The 18444-nt window shown below is 32.8% G+C and overlaps 1 protein-coding gene and 1 long non-coding RNA gene across 17 annotated transcripts in view; both read left to right on the forward strand.

Annotated features, from left to right (window-relative positions):
• The first annotated feature begins 1649 nt into the window (after positions 1-1649).
• On the forward strand, positions 1650-4299 carry LOC148232751 (uncharacterized). 7 transcript variants are annotated; one of them, XR_015810485.1, is made up of 5 exons: positions 1650-1721; positions 1869-1956; positions 2036-2111; positions 2205-2287; positions 2349-4299. It is a non-coding gene; the product is annotated as an uncharacterized LOC148232751 (long non-coding RNA). The 7 variants fall into 7 exon arrangements; XR_015810483.1 differs by having other exon boundaries at positions 1892-1956; XR_015810482.1 differs by having other exon boundaries at positions 1656-1721; positions 1892-1956; positions 2180-2287.
• A 4913-nt stretch (positions 4300-9212) lies between these two features.
• Positions 9213-18444, forward strand: part of Klp31E (kinesin-like protein 31E) — a 69466-nt gene continuing 60234 nt past the window's right edge. For all 10 annotated transcript variants that reach the window (XR_015810396.1, XR_015810394.1, XM_088189853.1 and 7 more), the window contains exons 1-2: positions 9213-9462; positions 13065-13130. Coding sequence is in view for 8 of the 10 variants with exons in the window: in XM_088189853.1 (XP_088045979.1) it covers positions 13093-13130 (38 nt within the window). In the remaining 2 variants the exon portion in view is untranslated. The remainder of the gene's footprint in view (positions 9463-13064; positions 13131-18444) is intronic.

Below are 18444 nucleotides of genomic sequence, written 5' to 3' on the forward strand. Positions count from 1 at the left end.
TGATTTATTGCGACGGACACAAACATTAAGGAATGATTCATAGAAACGACACATTCAAGTGGTTCTGGTCCTTGCTTATTTTATACAAAGAGCCCCGCAAATTTGACCATGGAGTTTTAGTGGAGTGCGAGGCCCGCTCTGTTTAGGTATACAAATTTTACACAATTTCAGAATTCGCACAATTTTGATTTCATCCTGTTTTTTATGATAATCAAATATCGCTTTATGAATTGTAATTTCACATTTCGTGATAAAAATAATATTCACGTCTGTTTTTATTATGTTTTACTTTGATCGCCAGGTCTTACGCGGGTGAATCAGCTGCGTATACTCAGAACCGGCAATGCGCACATCATTGAGCATTTTTTAGTTTTCATTAAGTTCCTCCGGCACCCATTTGTTCAGCTTTTTTATTTCCTAGCTTTTTAAAGTGGTTAAGAACTGTGGGTTACTAACAAGCTCAATTATTGTGTATGGCTCTAATTCAGCTAACACATTCAACCAATGCTAGTCGTTAATAAGCACGGGCACGGCGAGTTTTTAAGTTTTGAATTCTAAAACGTATTTATGTAGCAAAACATTATAATTAATAATGTAGAAACATGTAAAATACGTTTGTTTGTGGACAGCAGAATAATTTATTGTATAAGTGATCATCTTAAAGAAGTTGTAGATAAGTTAAATTATGAATTTAGTATAATAAAAATATGGTTAAAAAATAATATACTTAAACCAAAAAATGAGAATAGATGTATGTTTATTAATTATAAAGATATGTTGGATAATAATATACAAATAATAATAGATTAATATTTTATAAAATAGTTGATAATATAAAATATTTAAGAACAATTGTAGATAAAATTTTTAAATTTTAAGAACATTGTAATTATATAAATAAAAAAGTGTAGAAAAATATGTCTATTAACTAGGATGAGGAATATGTTAAGTATAAATATAAAAAAATCTACAATAGTATTTATTATAATGCCCCACTTAAATTATTGTGCAACAATATTATACATGCTTACTAAATAAGACAAAACGATGTTGTAAGAATTACAAAGAAGGGCAATGAGAGTAGTTTTAAATTATAATAGATTCACTAGTTGTAGAAGTATGTTTGTTGAATTGAAATGGATAGATATTCAAAAAATATTGAAGATGAATGTTTCAGTATTTATATTAAGTTAGAAAATAATATTTCACCAGAGTATTTTATTTAGTATTTGATAAGAAATAAAGATGTACATAGATTTAATACTAGAAATAGAGTCGATTTAAGGATATTTAAGTATAAGAAGACGAGTACAGCTAGAGGAATATTGTACGGAGGTGTAAATTAATATATTAATATTTCTAAGACAATCCGTAAAAATAAAAATGTAGCGGGTTTCCTTGATGGAATCAAGAAACACCTCTGTGCGTTAATAAATATATTAAAATATTTTTTATATTGTCTTGATGTTTATATGTATTTTTGATTAAATTTGTTTAGTGTATAAACATTTAGCTGTATTAGCTAAATACATTTAAAAAAATAAATAATAATTAAAACGTTTTGCGCCTCTTTACCCACTAAGGTCAAAGTAAAATAATATTCACAGCCATTGTACCAAAAATATTATATTTTGTCTATACTCAACATTAGTCGCATTTGGACCAAACATTGGGAATGAACTGTCAGTTCAGCGCTGTCACAATGGCGTTTATTAAAAGCGGTACTTATTTATTTTATTATAATTAAGAGAATAAACGAAGGATGTAATATTTTTAAGGTTTTTATTTTCGGCTAATATCACTGGTCCGTTAAATTAATTTATACTTAGTTGCAAACGAAATACATAATATTTACATTTCTTTACTAGGTAGTTGTTATTCATATTTGCAGAACCTGACACCGAAGATGTTAAAGAAACGCTTCCTATCGTTGACGTGATTCAATGTAAAGTAGAGGTAACGAACAATTATAAATGTTAAACCACTTGTGAATGCATGTTATCTTAAATAATGCTTTTAATTATTCGTATTAAAGTTCTCAAATGTAAAACAAGAATACGATAGAAGCGAAGATACAATCAAAGTCGATGTAGACGACTCGTTCGAAATGGGTAAATATATTTGATGTATTTATATGTATGTGTATACTGTCACATTTTAATATACATATGTATTTAAGCAACTTGATTAATATATGATTTTAGAAATACACGATGTTAAAGATATACTTAAAGCGAACATTATCGGGGTGAACATTTCATCTCACCAAATTTACAACTTCACCAAAGTAAGAGCCGAATATTCTATTTATATTAATTCTATTTATTTCGATATAATATTAATTTCAGAAATCAGAAGAAGGAAAATCTAATAATTTGCAATGCCGAAATGCAATAAATACTAAAAAAAGACTAAAGCATACTCACCGTGATGATTGTGACTTTGAATGTGAAATATGTGGAAAAGCATTCAAATTTAAACGATATATTGTCCAACATTTGAAAACTCATAGCAATGTTCGTGATTTTAAATGTGATATATGTGGAATAGCATGTAAAACTAAAAAATGTCTTTCTAAACACATGTTAACTCATAGCGATGTTCGAGACTTTGAATGTGAAAAATGTGGAACAGCGTTTAAAAGTAAACAAAACCTCTCACAACATATGGCAACTCATAGCGATGCTCGTGACTTTGAATGTAAAAAATGTGGGAAATTATTTAAAAGTAAACAAATTCTCTTACAACATATACCAACTCATAGCGATGTTCGTGACTTTGAATGTGAAAAATGTCGAAAAACATTCACTACCGAAAATAATCTTTTAAAACATATGAAAACTCATACCGATATTTGCCATTTTGTGTGTGAAATATGCGGAAAAGCATTTAAATTTAAACAGTACCTTTCAAAACATATGAAAACTCGGCGATGTTCATCATTTTGAATGTGAAAAGCATGCGAAACTAAAAAATGTCTTTCTGAACATATGTAAACTCATACCTATGTCAAGACTCAAGTATGAAAAATGTGAAAAAGCATTTTAAACCAAACGATATCTTTCACAACATAAGCGGTCTCATAGCAATGTTTGTGCCTTTAAGTGTGAAAAATGTGAAAAAGTATCTAAAAATAAACAAAATCGTTCACAAAATATTCCAATTCATGGAGATATTCGTGACTTTTATACAGTGATCCAATTTGAGTTTCCTATGTTGGCAGCACTGTAAATCAGACAGCTGTCAATAATCACGTGTGTCAAATGTTAGTTTGCAACAACACATTTTCGAAACGGATCGCTTAACGCGTTAAAATCGTTCAATTATTCTACAGAAATAACAATTCTGTACGAAATTTACGGGAAGATTATAGCCAATTTTACCGTCCTACTGAGCGAACAATTCGCAACGTAGTGAAAAAATTAAGGAGACTGGAAGCATTGGTGATATAGTAAAGACTGCTTCATCATGGCGCTCGTTCAGTTGAAAATATTGCTGCTGTAAGTGAAAGTGTGGCCGAAGACCTGCGCTTTTGCGCTTTTCTTATGGTTCCTATTGGCGCTTTTTACAGATGTACTTGCACTATAAAATTCAGATAACACAAGAACTGAAGCCCAGAGACCATGGCTAGTGAAGAATTACGCATATTGGTTGTTAGAGCAGCAGGAAGTTCATGCTGATTTTTCAAAAGAAAATCTTCTCTAATTAGGCTTATTTTCACTTCTCTGGGTATATTAATAAGCAAAATTGGCGTATATGGGGCTAGGAAAATCTTCATGTGATTCACGAGAGACCATTGTATGCCCAAAAAGTGACTGTTTGGTGCACATTGTGGTCAGGCGGCGTCATTGGGCCTTACTTTTTCTGAAACGATGAAGGTCAGACTGTAACAATCAATGGTGAGCGCTATAGGCGCATGATAACCGATTATTTTTGGCACGAAATCGAAGATATTTATGTAGTAGATGTATGGTTTCAACTTGCCATGCATCGGGTGCTATTATTTCACGTTTTGGTGACGTCAATTGGCCGCCAAGATCATCTGCTTTAACGATGTTGAATTTTTTTGTGGGGCTTTGCTAACTAGTGTACGCTGATAAACCAGAAACGATGTAGCACCTAATAACCAACATCCGCCAAGTTATAGCCGAGATACCGCCAGAAATGAATGAAAAATTCATTGATAGGATCGACTGCTGCAAAAAGTCCAGAGGCGGCCATTTAATTCATATTATTTTTCATAATTAATGAAATACATCAAATGTTCGAATAATAAAAACATCCAAAGATATCCTTAAATTTGTGTTTTTTTAATCATCCGTTACAGCAGGGGTGGCATGATTAAATTCTTTGTATATCACATATATTTCAATCAGCTCCGATTTATTAAATACTGTAATATGACTACGAATTGCAAACGATAAGCAACATCTCTAGTCTCAACTTATTGAAAAATATATACAAATTATACTAGATAAATTTTAGTTCTTCCATTAATATCTAACCAATTCATTATGCAAGTGAAATTACATAGTTTTAACTTTTCCATATGTAGTACTGTATATATTTACATACTTTTCATTATTTATTTACATGCGATGTATAAATTTTACATTAAATGTGTATTTGTCAGAGAAGTTATAGTTTCACCAGTGAAACCCTCATACATTTTTACCAGCAGATATGTACTTTTACTAGCTTATGATAATTAATATAATTTAACTTATAGGCGCTAATATGATGTTCTAAAATATCTATGAAGCTTAATACGACAGTTGCGAAACGTCTGTTTATTATAGTTTTAGTCCAAAATATAAACTAAGTCGACTCATCTCTCAGGGGAAAATGAGTGGAAGAAGAAGTACAGACAGATGTTGCGTTTCGCATATTGCTCCATAGTTTGTCTGCACTTGGATTTACACTATATTTCAAAAATATGGTAGCTATTCTTACCGACATTACTATGGACTTCTGATACGAGTGTTGCTAAAAGAATATTCAAACCGAATTTTGGTCAATAGGAGGGCGCAAAAACAATTCACTTCACAGAAGTACAAAAATCCGTTAATAGCAATAAAATTGATTCGGTACCGTTGCAGTGGGAACGCTCGTTACCGAGCGTTCCCACTTCGATGGCGACGGCACGATTTTATTGCTTATGACGTGGATTTTTGACTTCTAAGAAGGGATAAATGTTTTTTCGCTCTTCTATTAATCAAAATTCGATTTAGATATGGTTCATTAGATTCTAACTTATTGTAAGTCGCAATATTGTTATAAAAAGTCTTTGTACAGAAAAATGCATAGCATTTAATGAAATACTATGAATCTTAATGCAATGGAAATATTAAAAAAATAAGCAGTCTGGCTTACTTTTGCTCCCCCCTTGAAAAAGCTGTAATGACGTCCATGATCCTGGGGAATTATATCCTGCGACAACTATTATTATAAATTATTATTATCATATGTTTATTTCCATCGCGACGGTTTCTAGGTTAGTTGTATTATTGTTTATGAGTGCGTGTTTTATTGATTTATTTTCAAATATCGCGATTCCTTTGTTCGGTCTTGAGCGAATGTGAATATTAACGTACGGTTTTAAATATGTTTCGCTTATTACGATATTATTAATTTTATACTTACAAATCAGTAGTTCCAGTTTTATATCGGATTCCACTCTATCATGTTGAATCCCCATTTAGAAGAGGACATGTAAGTATTTAACCATAATTTGGGTGATTTCAATTTTACTTGCGCGCTTGCCAGCCTTGTCTCAAATCTCTTGGAGCACGGTCAGCATCCTGCAAAGATCTGCAGTGAACATAGCATCTGAGGTGGGTTCCCCAACTCAGATACTATGTCCACTGCAAATCTTTGCATTTGGGCTGTCTGATTTGTGGACGCTGAGGCCGGTTTCACACGTGCCGGATGGATTCGCCCGGCACCGGGCCGACGCCGTGTAGTAGGGGTGGTGTTGTATGGACTAGTACTGACCATTTCAGACGTGCCGGACGAATCCATCCGGTGCCGGCCCGATGCTGCCCATACAACACCACCCCCACTACGTGACGCCGGCCCGGTGCCGGGCAAATTCATCTGGCACGTGTGAAACCGGCCTGAGACGTCTTCGTTGAAGCAGCTGACAGGAGTTTTATCAAACGCTGGTTTCGTCGGCCGTAGAGCAGGAAATTGATTCCGTTCGAGGTTAAATTTCGGGTATGAGTGTTCCAGTCGGGTATGGGCCCCGATGTCTCTTCTGTATCGATTGAATATACTCTTTCCGATGCGAGCAATATTTGTAATTGGCAGAATAATATTCTCCGCATCCGGTACCTTTTGCAGTGGTCTCGCGATCCTTCTTCGAGCAGTCGATAGTAGTTCCGGGGAATTTTATGCATCTAGGGGGCGCGCTGGCAGTTCTTTGAGGAGTGACTGAACGCTTGGCATCTGAAACGTTGGGTAACATTTATTTCGTTGATACCTTTCATGGGTGGCCTTTACAAAGCATAGGATGCTTCTTATAGCGATCGAAATTGTGTAATTATAGTCATCATAGACGTCACTTTAATAACGCCTAGGCACCGTCGCTCTGGAACAGCGGCGATATCGTTTGTGGAGAACGTCTGAGAGGCGCGTTGTTCTATCAGTCATTTCATTAGGGTCGCACGATTTTCGAGCAACGAGCATTGTACCGAAATCTTATTCTTTACGGTGTACTTCAAGGTAAAGTTTGCTGACTTGATAATTGATTTAATCAAGTCAGTCATATGGATGTGTGTTCCCGCAATCTTTATTATTATGGGTGGGAACCTTGATGGAATATGTGTTCTAGTCACTTCCGGAAGCTTTTCGGACCGTTTTTCATTTGAGATCGCAGATGTCTTTTGCTCGGTGGATGGTCTCCCCGCCTTCTTTGTCAGTTGCCATTATGTGTCTAGGGGCTGGCTCGGAGTTGCTGATTGCATAAGGAATGCTTTTAGCTTGCCGACTGCACGCTTGCGCGTTTGCGCCTTCTGCTTGGCGCTGATGAGGTGCTTCCTCTTCTATATTCTGTGACCTGGGTTAACTGTGCGAAAAACGAGTCAGAGTGAACGTCCGCTCTCCACCAATGCACGCAACGGAATGATAACGTTTGATTCAATTTATGTCTATCAATCTTTAAGTCGTTAGAAAGCTAATTTTATTATACAAAGATTTTATTTTATCTATTGTAAATATATGGTCGTAAGTTAAGTTAAGTTAGTTAAGTAAAATAGCTGCAATATATATAGTTCTAAAATCTATGGTATGTATATGTTTCTAATACCAGATCAAAGTTTTAAACCACTTGTAAATATCTCGTTCAACCTTTAGAAGTCCAAAGCATGCATGTCACGCCCAAAATGGTTTTATCATTGCAGTCCAAAGGCATCAATGTAATGCCCAATATATTTTCTATCATATATTCTGAAGCTATTTTAAATGGCATGATAAAATTTACAGTATTTTACTCAGAGATACTTCTACCAATATATTAATAAAACAGATTTAGTAATTCCTAAACATTTTACCATGAATTGTCAAATTACTAAAATTCATCGTAAAATCTGTAAATCCATCGATGGATTTTGGAAACAATGTTTTAACCAGTGTCAACTACTCAAAATCTAGACGAGTGATTTGTTATCCATGGTTCTCAATTTAAAAAGTTTTGTTTTTTTACATTTACATTCATATTTGCTTTAAATAAATTAAATCACCGTTCTTAATTCAACTCAATATTTAGACAATATATTTTGAAAGCATTCAATTCCAAATCATGAAGCTGCTGTTGACGAATCAATTGTCATATATTTGTTATTTTGTGCCCTATTATAAGTCTATAACGTCACGAGGATTAATAGAGCTGAATGATTTATTTTAGTCGAGTGTAGTCCTTCAGTTGTACGATAGATTTTTGTGATGTATTGTTCATGCAGGATATCATATATAAACGGTGAACCAATTTCAGTTTCTGAACATTTAAAAAACATTTAGGTGTTCCGACGGCGTAAAATCACATTATATTGGCGGCCAGTTATTCCTTCAACTTGGCCAGAAAAATGCATGTGCAAATGTAAAAATGCATCACGTACCGAATTTGTGCGGACCGCTAAAAGCATACATCCGCTTCTGCTGCAGCAATTTCGTTCAGCACAGAATCCGTCAGCCATGTTTCGTTGACGTCATGTTCTTGGGCGCAGATAGCGGACAGAAAATCAACGTTCTTGGAGTTCAGACCCTTTACATTTTGGGATCTATCACACCTTTCCTAGGAAGGTTTAATACCTCTTTAAATGCACATCCAGATGGCCATAACTCTGGGTACAGAATCAATTTTACATCAGGCACTGCAATCTTGAAAAACGCATAAGTTGTGCCTTTTGTATTTTTGAGGCTGACAACTGCGTCCGCAGTCGTTTCCGAGTGCAAATAGAGCAAATACACATGCCTCATTTTGGTTGCCGGTCTAAGTAGTCTATCCTGCTGGCCGGACTCACGAAGACGCTGAGTGCATGATTGTGTACTCCTTCTTCTCTTAACCTCGGCTCAGGCATCTGGCGAGATATTGGGCAGGGGCATCGGGGTCTCTCCAGCATTGGGTGGTGCTGTTTGTTTAAGTGCTTCCATTATTGCTGCTAATTAAACGTCTGGTAATGATGAGCGATACGAGCAAATCATCATTAATGAATTTGAAATACTAAAATAACGACCACTGATTGCCAACTTTTGCCCCCCCCTGGAAAAAGCTGAAATAACGTCCCTGATTATATATATAAAAAAAACAGTGTCGAATCTATCTCGAAAATATTTTTTATAATAAGTCATTTCAGAAAAATTATTATTTTTCAGTGGACATCTATTAACCGCGTAGTTAATTATATTTAATTTTGCATGTTTAATATTTAAAATAATGAAATACATATAGATGTATACTACTTAAGTACTTGTTAATTAGCAGGGCGCGTTGCTCGAAAACCACTGGTTTTATACCCCGTGCATATTTGACAATCAAATCAGTGGCGACTCTTGATTAAATAGTTATAAAAGGAAACTGTCGAGCGTAATACGCGTTATTAGAAGTCGCGATTTGCTAATTAACAAGTATCTAGATTTATGTAATAATATAAATTTTATAAAACGCAAGCTTAATTTAACTGATGTACTTATTAAAAGATATAATTTGCATTTAGACCAAAACAGACCATTGACTCCGCCCGCGAACCTTCAATACGCCTACGCTGCCGCGATTCAATGAAGCTCCCCCACTCTCGGTCTCCCCCCACTCTTATTATCAGCTGAAGCCTGTGCTTGCGTTCTAACATCAGTTGCGCGTTATTCGCCGGTGTGTTGACGTCGCATATTACTATTTTTAAAGAAGTGCTAGTGTTTTGTTGACATCTGCAAAATCCAACCCCAATGACCAAGCAGATGCATTTCTAAGTATGTACACTACACAGTTTATCTCATGAATGTCTCAAATTTTCTAGTTTATAATGCAATCATGTATTCTCACGAACCGCTCAATAAATGCGAATCGGTGGGAGGGTTTGGATGGATGCAAGTGAAAAAAGGGCCCAATTGATTGATCGTTTCATAATAATGAAAGATAAAAACACTCCTGTGTTAAATCTGCAAACCGTGACGATTCTGTTGTTATTGTATAATATAACGGCATCGTCTGTGCGAAACGCTAATACGATTACAATCATATTTGTGATGTCAGTCTATATATCTATACCTGCACTCTTCATATATGCCTAATTCTAGTGAAGAGCAATACATATAGTGAAAATTATACATAAATATACAGCATTGCGCACGTGCTACAATCGATTGATTGTTGATTGATCAAATCGCCTGATATATTATATACGAAATATAAAACAATAAAAAAATTTTATCGTCTGTCAAATTGAATTGTATTCGAATTCTATTCATAATATTCAGATCGTAACGTTATAAAATTCGGCCATGTCAATATTTTTATTATTGATTATTTTTATTTCACATAATTTGAATTTGTTAGCCGAAACTATAGATTTTTTGCTCACACCATAAAAGTCGATCATATCGATTACATTTTTTATTATGAAAAAAATTGATGTTTTTTTTAGAGAAAAATATTGAAATCCACCTTTCTAATAATCGTATTCGGGACGTTCACTTTTAAATGCACTTTCTATACATTTAGTATAAAAAGTAATATTGCACATATGCATATAATGCACGTCATACAATTTCTTTTATTGATGATGTGCAAATGAATTTATTATATTTTGTGCAATGTATGCTTTTATGAAAGGCCTGTATTTATTTGTTCAGTAATTTTGTTTCATTTTGATCAATAATTTCATCAAACAGTCAGTAAATGCTCAGTTAAATGATTTATATTAATTTGTTTATATATTAAAAATACATTAAAATAAGAAATATTTAACCAGTGGCTAATATAACAAGACAGTTTTCTCAATTTGTTATAGTGGCCTATATAAATATTAAAAAAAATGAACATTAAAGATTTTTGAATATATTATCACATATATAAAAATCAATTAGGCAGCTTCCAGAAATGTCACAGGCTTAGGAGGGGGAGGGGGGGGGGGATTAGCGGAATCGCGAGTGTGAAACTTGGCCCTAACGACTATGAAAGCGGCTATCAACGTTTCGATACATATTTACATACGTTTTACAATTTAATAAGATTAGGTACGAGCTTTAAATGTTCTGATCAACGCTCGCTCGCTCACGCCTAACCAGTTTCAATTTTAAAACTGTTTGGTCCTAATAGCTTTTGTAGCTGTTAGGACTTTCGTTTTTTTTATAAAATATAATAAAAAAATCGGGAAGCCATTTTATAATGAATATGAAAAGAAGCGAATATTACCATTTCCGAATAAAATATCAACCACCTGTCAAAATTTAAATGACCGTTCAATATAAAAAACTGACCCTTTTATTTAAATACTGACCGTTTAATATAATTACTGACCCGTTAATATACTTACTGAGCAATTATCTAAAATTTAAAATTAAAATTAAAATTTTTAACTGACCGTAAATTAATAACACAACTAACCGTTTTATATAGTTACTGACGTTTTATCGTTAAAAAGACCGTTCAATTTGTTGCGTTTATGAAATAATTATTAATTTAAAAATACATTGTCATTGTTATTAGACACTTACTGTACTGATTTTGTTGTATGTACATATATACATATGTATATCAACTTAAATGGAGAGGTTTATTGCTATTTTATTATTTATTCAGAGTAATTAAAAACAATTTCCTTAAATTTACAGTAATAAACACTCGTTTTTTATTGGTGAAAATTACGGTTTTCATTTATGATTGTGATTTTTATTTTATGTTATTTTTTTTATTAAATGCAATGTAATATAAAGCATATTTGAAAGTCGTATTGAAACAAATTTAAATATGACCTAAAATAATTTTAAAGTTCGGTGCTTAGAGATAACTCATATATAATTTAAGGTACGTTTGATTATACATATAAATTCTGACCTTTTAATAGAAATTCAAATCTGAAAATTACAAGCTATTTATTTATTCATTGATGAATTTCAATATGTTTAACCATCAGTATAAGAGCGCTGCTACACTTTTGTACGCGCATGGGGCAAGTGCGGCGCCAATTTTAAGCTACTACATACCTATGTGCTGCATGCTTTTTCAGTCCTTTTAAGGTTTTCATCTGACTCACTATTTTAATAATATTATTAACTTAAAATTAAATAATACGAAGAGTCAAAATTGTGCGCGTGTTTATATTTATAAATATTAGATTCGCAGCAGTTTTGAAATTCACGTACAATTATTAGTAGATATACGTGTTTAATCTCGCAGCTTATAAGTCGTCTAGTCGCGGGTGCCTGGCGGACAAATCCGATCGTGTGCGATGAGAAAAGACGCAGGTTTGTCTGTCCGCTGTCCGTGCTCAAAACTAACGGATCGGAAACGGACAAAGTTGCCACCATCGGTAAACGTATAAACGGTAAACGTGTCCGATGGGTCATAAAATAATAAAACCTTATCACTTAAATCTTAATTTAGACGTTTACCGATGGCGGCAACTTTGTCCGTTTTCGATCCGTTAGTTTTGAGCACGGACAGCGGACAGACAAGTGGTGCCTCTTTCTGGAGTTCTTAAAAAATATATATTCCTGGTGGAAGGGAATTTAATACACTCGTGTTTGAGCTTATGTATCTTTTGATAAAATAGATTTAAATAAAAAAAATGGAAAAATCAACAGCCCTTCCAGTTCTTGATCATCAAACCAATTAGACTATTAGTTACTCTACTATATACTCATTTAGAATTACGGAAAGTCCTTTACCATTCTCGTTCTTGAGCGGAAAAAAGACAATTTATTATTGTCTATTAATATTTAGCTAGAATATCTTTTGCATAAAAGTGATGGTTATAAAATCGATGTAATTTATATGAAATGCATGATCTCTAGTTCAGGTACCTGTAGATGTGTTTCACCGATCGTATTTTTTGTTCAGGTTCTTTTACAAAGTACTCTTTGCGATTGCTTCTAATTTTGAATCATGCGGACGCAAAAAGCTTTTTCTTCGAAAGTCACAAATAAATTAATCAATTAGTTTTGTAGGTTTCAATCAAAAATTTGTAAAGTCTGACAAATATTAAAAGTATATTTATAACTTGAAATTGTTTTTAAAATCAATCAAAGTAATTATAATATTTATTTCTGATTGAAACAATGAAAACCTACACACGGTACAACATTATCTCACCAATAGTTTTTGCCCCTGAACATCTAAAAATAATGTAATCATCCCATTCTAATTATGTAACTGTCATAATTGTTGTGTGAGCATTTTTTCAACACAAATATTTGACTTGTGTTATATCATAATGCAGTATGCAGCATGTGTGAAAAAATTGTGTTTATTTAGACATGTGTGCTGCACATGACTTGTTATGTGTGGCGCATGAATTATTATGTGTAATTTTGTACCAGTTTACTCAATTGCTTTTGTCGTTTCGTTTCAGAGCCTGTGACAAGTGAAACGGCTCAATAATGCCGGAGGACGACACCAGCGTGCGAGTGGCCGTTAGGTAAGAATGCCCCACCGACATCACAGAAAGACAATTTGCACTCAAAAGTGAAACTCGTTCGCAGACGTTTATCTATGCAAATGATTCACGTGGGAGTTGTGCCATATAGTGAAATGTTTTGTTTCGTTCTAAAGGTACTGTTGTCAAGTATCACTGATATGTCTGAACACTTGAATGTTTCAATATGTATTGATTGTTGATAATAAAATCAAGTGTTTCGATAGCGAAATTTGATGTAATTGACCGTTATGCCAACGCTAAGTCACATCTTGTGATGTTAACGCCAACTCAATTGCAAATTATCATAAATTCTTGCAATTTAAGGCCAATATTTGCATAATTTCATACAGGCAAACATTAAAGAAAAACAAACAGTCCTATAATCACGGGTCTTTGAAACATATAATCGATAATATAACTTATAACATTTAATTTACTATTGTCAAGGACTTACTTTTTACTATATTTGCACTTCACACACTTAACATTTGTTTGTCTTACTACTCAGCATCTATATAGCATCACTGGCATATCGTTTTTTAATGTTTAAACACGTGTGTGTAGCCTGTCGTTGGTGTAATTTCAACAAAGACAGTTGTACGTGTGCAAATCTTTGATTTGCTTATTATAATACTATGGTATTGCCTTGAAGCGGCAACATTTATGTGCTAAATTCTGCTTGATATTAGATAATGTTAGAAAAATGTCGCTTTTAAACATGTATGAAGATCGTTGAATTAATTATATTAAATAACCTCATTTATGTTCATCGATTGACATTGAAACACACCTATAATGTATAAGTAATGCATTTTTATATACGAGTCATTCGATTTCTCAGCCTCTAAGAACAGATTTTAACAAATATGGTAATTATGTTCTTCAATCACCTAATATAAATAAACTTAAATATAAATTTTATGGTAGAGGTGATGATTGAACTGTTCAATGTATTTGAAAAATTCCTTGAATTAAAAAAGCGACATTAATCATAAAACTCTTTTTGGTACTATTTTGAATGACGGCACCACACTCAAAAACCAATGATTGCTCATAACACTTAAACCATTTATGTAGGGTAAATCTTGTTGCCAATTTATTTAATCCTCATTTTTAGTAAATTCAGTAAAAAAATTATTCATGGGGTGTTCACTGTTCTGATCAATGCTCGCTCGTTCGTATATAACCTGTTTAAATTTAAAAAGTATTTATGTAGCAAAACGTTGTTGGTCGCTTTCGTTGCCGTTATGGCCAAACCAGCAATGTCACGCAGTGGGATTACATAACTATAGTTCTATTCTAAGCAAATAGCATATTTTTTAATAAAAAAACTTGTTACAGAGGTAAATATAAAACAAAAAAGTGTTGATTCAACACGTTTTTGCCCTAAAATATATATTTAATTCTATTGAAATATGCAGTTAACATATTTTTCATTCGGTGGTTCTATATATTCTAGCCGTTTTCGAGCAATAAAGATGGATTTTATAACTCATCTTAGATAAAAATGTTAGTTCTTTGTTTAAACATGTTCTTGCTTTTATGCCATACTTTATCAATTTTAATATAAATATTTTTTAATATATATTTATATTTGCAGAAAGTGGGTTAAAATTTTAATCGTTTTTTTGAAAATGCAAAAATACATTTGCACATTTTAGCGTAACTTTGAGATATTTATATAATATCAAAATTATTAATATGCGTCATAGTGAGTTTTAATGCTTGACGATTTTAATTTGAATGACGTATTTTTGGTTGAAAAAGGAGCACAATTTAAATGAGCAATATATTAAATAATTGTTTGTGCATTGCTGGCCAGAACAGTGAACACCCCATGAATAACTCTGCAGCGAATCCTTTTCCGAATAAAAATCCGAAGATTTATTTTATGTAAAAACGCAAACAATTCGTTTTATAGATTAAAGTATTAATTTAAATACACATACCGTTTAAAATAATTCTCTGTTAAATCGCACCCTTTAATCGCACGTTTTTAATTTGAACGACTCAAATTTAAAAATATTGCCAGACAACAAAATAGCGTCCTTCGACGATGGTAGCGCACTCTGCCGTCACTTTATTATTGATTATAAACGCTTAAAAAATATCAATTACTCGCTTATTGGCCATAACGCTTTCGATTCGGAGCATTGTTGCGGAATGGCGATTATTTCACCGTTTGACCGAAGCAGTTCTAATTCTAAATTGCCGGTTCTGAACGTTTCAGTGGTGCTAAATATGATTTTATTTATTCATTAAAAATATAATTAAAATCAATCCATAAAATGAGATTTACATTAATAATACCCTTTTATATATTTTTGGATTTTTTATTTCTACAAAAGAAAATCAGTATAGAGGTCTTAACATATTTAGTAGTATAGTGGTATGCTACGAAATATTGCTGATTATCTGTTTTTAATAATGCTTTGTATCGAAAAAATAAATGTTTACCTGACATTGTTCTAAATAATTAGAGAAACGCCAGTTTATGCTAAACCGAATCTTACTATCCGCTAATTTGCGGCCTAAAAATATTTTAAATTATATATTATTATTAAATTTAGAGAATGCTTCGAAATTTACTGTGAATTTAATTGCGTGCTCTCGCTGTAATAAAGCGTCTTCAAGTTGTCTAGAAAATCTGGTTCAACTTGCGAGTTCAGATGAACTCATGTTTATTTCAAATCAGGATGTGGTGGAAGTGTCAATTTTTGCTTGATGTATTTGAATACAGTATATGTATTATGAAAGTTTTTGTTCGAGCTTGAGAATTGGGGGAAGTCCACTTCCTTTCCAGTTCTAGATCGTCTAGCCAATGCGATGATTTGTGGTGGGTAGAGACTATTTGTTATTGCTAAATAAATATTTGTTATTGCTTAATAAATATCTTCAGCGATTCTATGACGTATATACTTTCGGGTTATTTGGCACCGACCGTATCATTTGCTTAGGTCCTTTTTACAAGTGCTTTTAAACCGTTTATTCGATGTGTGCTCAGTGTTACAAAGTAAGTGTTAACCACCAGACTAAAAGTCTGTGAATTAATGACATCTTATTAATAATTATTATGTGCAATATAATTTATAACCAATAGATGTCTCTGCAGCTAGGGCCGTTTTTTTTTTTAAATAATAGTGCATTTTTTATAAATAAAAATTCGAGTGTCGCTGCCGGGGCTCGAACCAGCAACCTCATAGTTACTAGTCTGAGACGTTACATACTACGCTATTCCGTCCTTAAAATATGTTTTCATGTACTATATAAGTCCAAATAAAGCGATTAGTTTTATATGCAAAAATACGGGTGGTTCCGATTATATGTTATATACGTTAAATATAGTGCGTCACTTGATACTCAATATTGCGTAAAATATTTAAGATGCATTTATGTTTCGAAAGAGTAAGCAATTACGCACGAACCAACATAATTGCATAAAACACAAACATGTGCTGATGTTTTATACTTCCATCACACAGTTGTGAATTACCATTTTAATTAAAATAGGATACGTATTTCATAGAAAAAACCTAATAATTGCCTAATAAATGTATGAAATAAAAATATTTTAATGCATAGGTGTCGGGTTAAAAACTTTCAAAGAGATGGCTCGTAGGATTCTCTCCCCCCCCCCCGCTAATATGCCCTATACAACTATCAATTGCTTTTATTTAAAATACGGTTACGGATTAAAAAAAAAAAAAAAAAATCAGTTAGTTTCTAGTATTATAATAATGATTATTATAGATATTTAACACATTTTCAATAAATGCGGGATTAAGATGAGAATCACTAATCTTTACGCAAGTGCTTAAAATATATTTATTTTTCATCCTTCGTTCTTATTATGTTGTATAAAAGCATTCAATGTAACAAAAGAATCAAAATATAAAGGAGGTGGAAAGGGTATAATTTTGTCACAGAAAATAATATCAGTACTGAAATTCCAGACTATTGAATCGATGTGTTGTTTTTAGTATTATAAGGATGTTTTTTTCTATATTGCGCAGAAGGAAACTAGTATAATTTGAATAAAAATTCGCTATTGAATATTATTTATTCTTGTTGTTTGGAATGTGATTTGATTAAATAAATGGTAATACAATCAGTTTTATAATTTCTTTAAGAACCACGTTATTTTGGTTTACTAGTAATTATTTAGTGAATATTGAATCATTGCTTTTAGGAAACGAGAAAGTTTTTTTTATTGAATTTAATTCGAAAATCATCCAAAGAATTGTATTGCAAGAAGCAATTTCAAAATGTAGGACAATCGAAATTTGATCACCATCATTATTAAGAATCTCTTCATTATCTCGAGACTCAGAACCTGTATACCTCATTGACCAAAATTGCCCTTGCATATTAATCCAGAGGTCGCCAATCACTCGGATGACGCCGCGTCAGCATTTAGAGGCAATTCTCGTTTATCAGTTGCGCTAATTCTGCAAAAAAACCAGCCGGGCCGAGTCATATTACTCTATTTTTTAACTTTTGATTCTACGCCAACTCTTATTTTCAGTTCAACTAAAACGAAAGCGTAGGTGGAATATTTTAAAGATCGACATCTAGACCTCTAGAATGCTTTTTGCGGAAACGGATGGGCCGTTCCTATTTACAATAGATATGGACATTAATTTTTGGAGATATCAGATTGGCTTGCTTATCGTGTTAACGTTTTTTCGCTAAATAAACTTTTTTTCTTATCTATTATATTTATTTGTATCAAATATTGACTGTTTCTAGTTTATTATAGTCTTAGTCAGGCCTGCCGAGAGGGAGAGGGGAGGGAGAAGGGATAAATTCCCGGGGCCCGAGTCTAAAAAAAATCATAGCAAGAATATATGTATAAAAAAAGTAAAATCATATCGGAATACATTTTCACCAGTAAATATATATTTTTACCAGTGAAAATATAAATTATGTGGCAGGTGCTACTAGTAAAATCCCAATACATTTTCACCAGTAGATATGTATTTTTACTAGTGAAAATATATTTTGAATGATAGGCGCCAATATGCTGCTCTAAAATGGCTATGAAGCTCAAATTTGACACTTGCGAAACGTCCATTTGCTGTTCAAACCCAAACCTAAACAAATTAAAGTTTTAGAACTTTTATTTAAAGTCCAAAATACAAACTAAGCCAACTCATCTCTCAGGGGAAGATAAGCGGAAGAATAAATACAGATAGGCAACGCATCTCACATATTTCTCCATATTTTGTCTGCATTTCGATATTACACTTTGTTTTAAAAATATTATAGCTATTCTTACCGACATTACTATAGACTTATAATATAAGAGGGCGGA

This window comes from Plectrocnemia conspersa, unplaced genomic scaffold (genome assembly GCF_051122295.1).
Source record: "Plectrocnemia conspersa isolate PC_06_02 unplaced genomic scaffold, ASM5112229v1 ptg000008l, whole genome shotgun sequence".
Taxonomy (NCBI): domain Eukaryota; kingdom Metazoa; phylum Arthropoda; class Insecta; order Trichoptera; family Polycentropodidae; genus Plectrocnemia; species Plectrocnemia conspersa.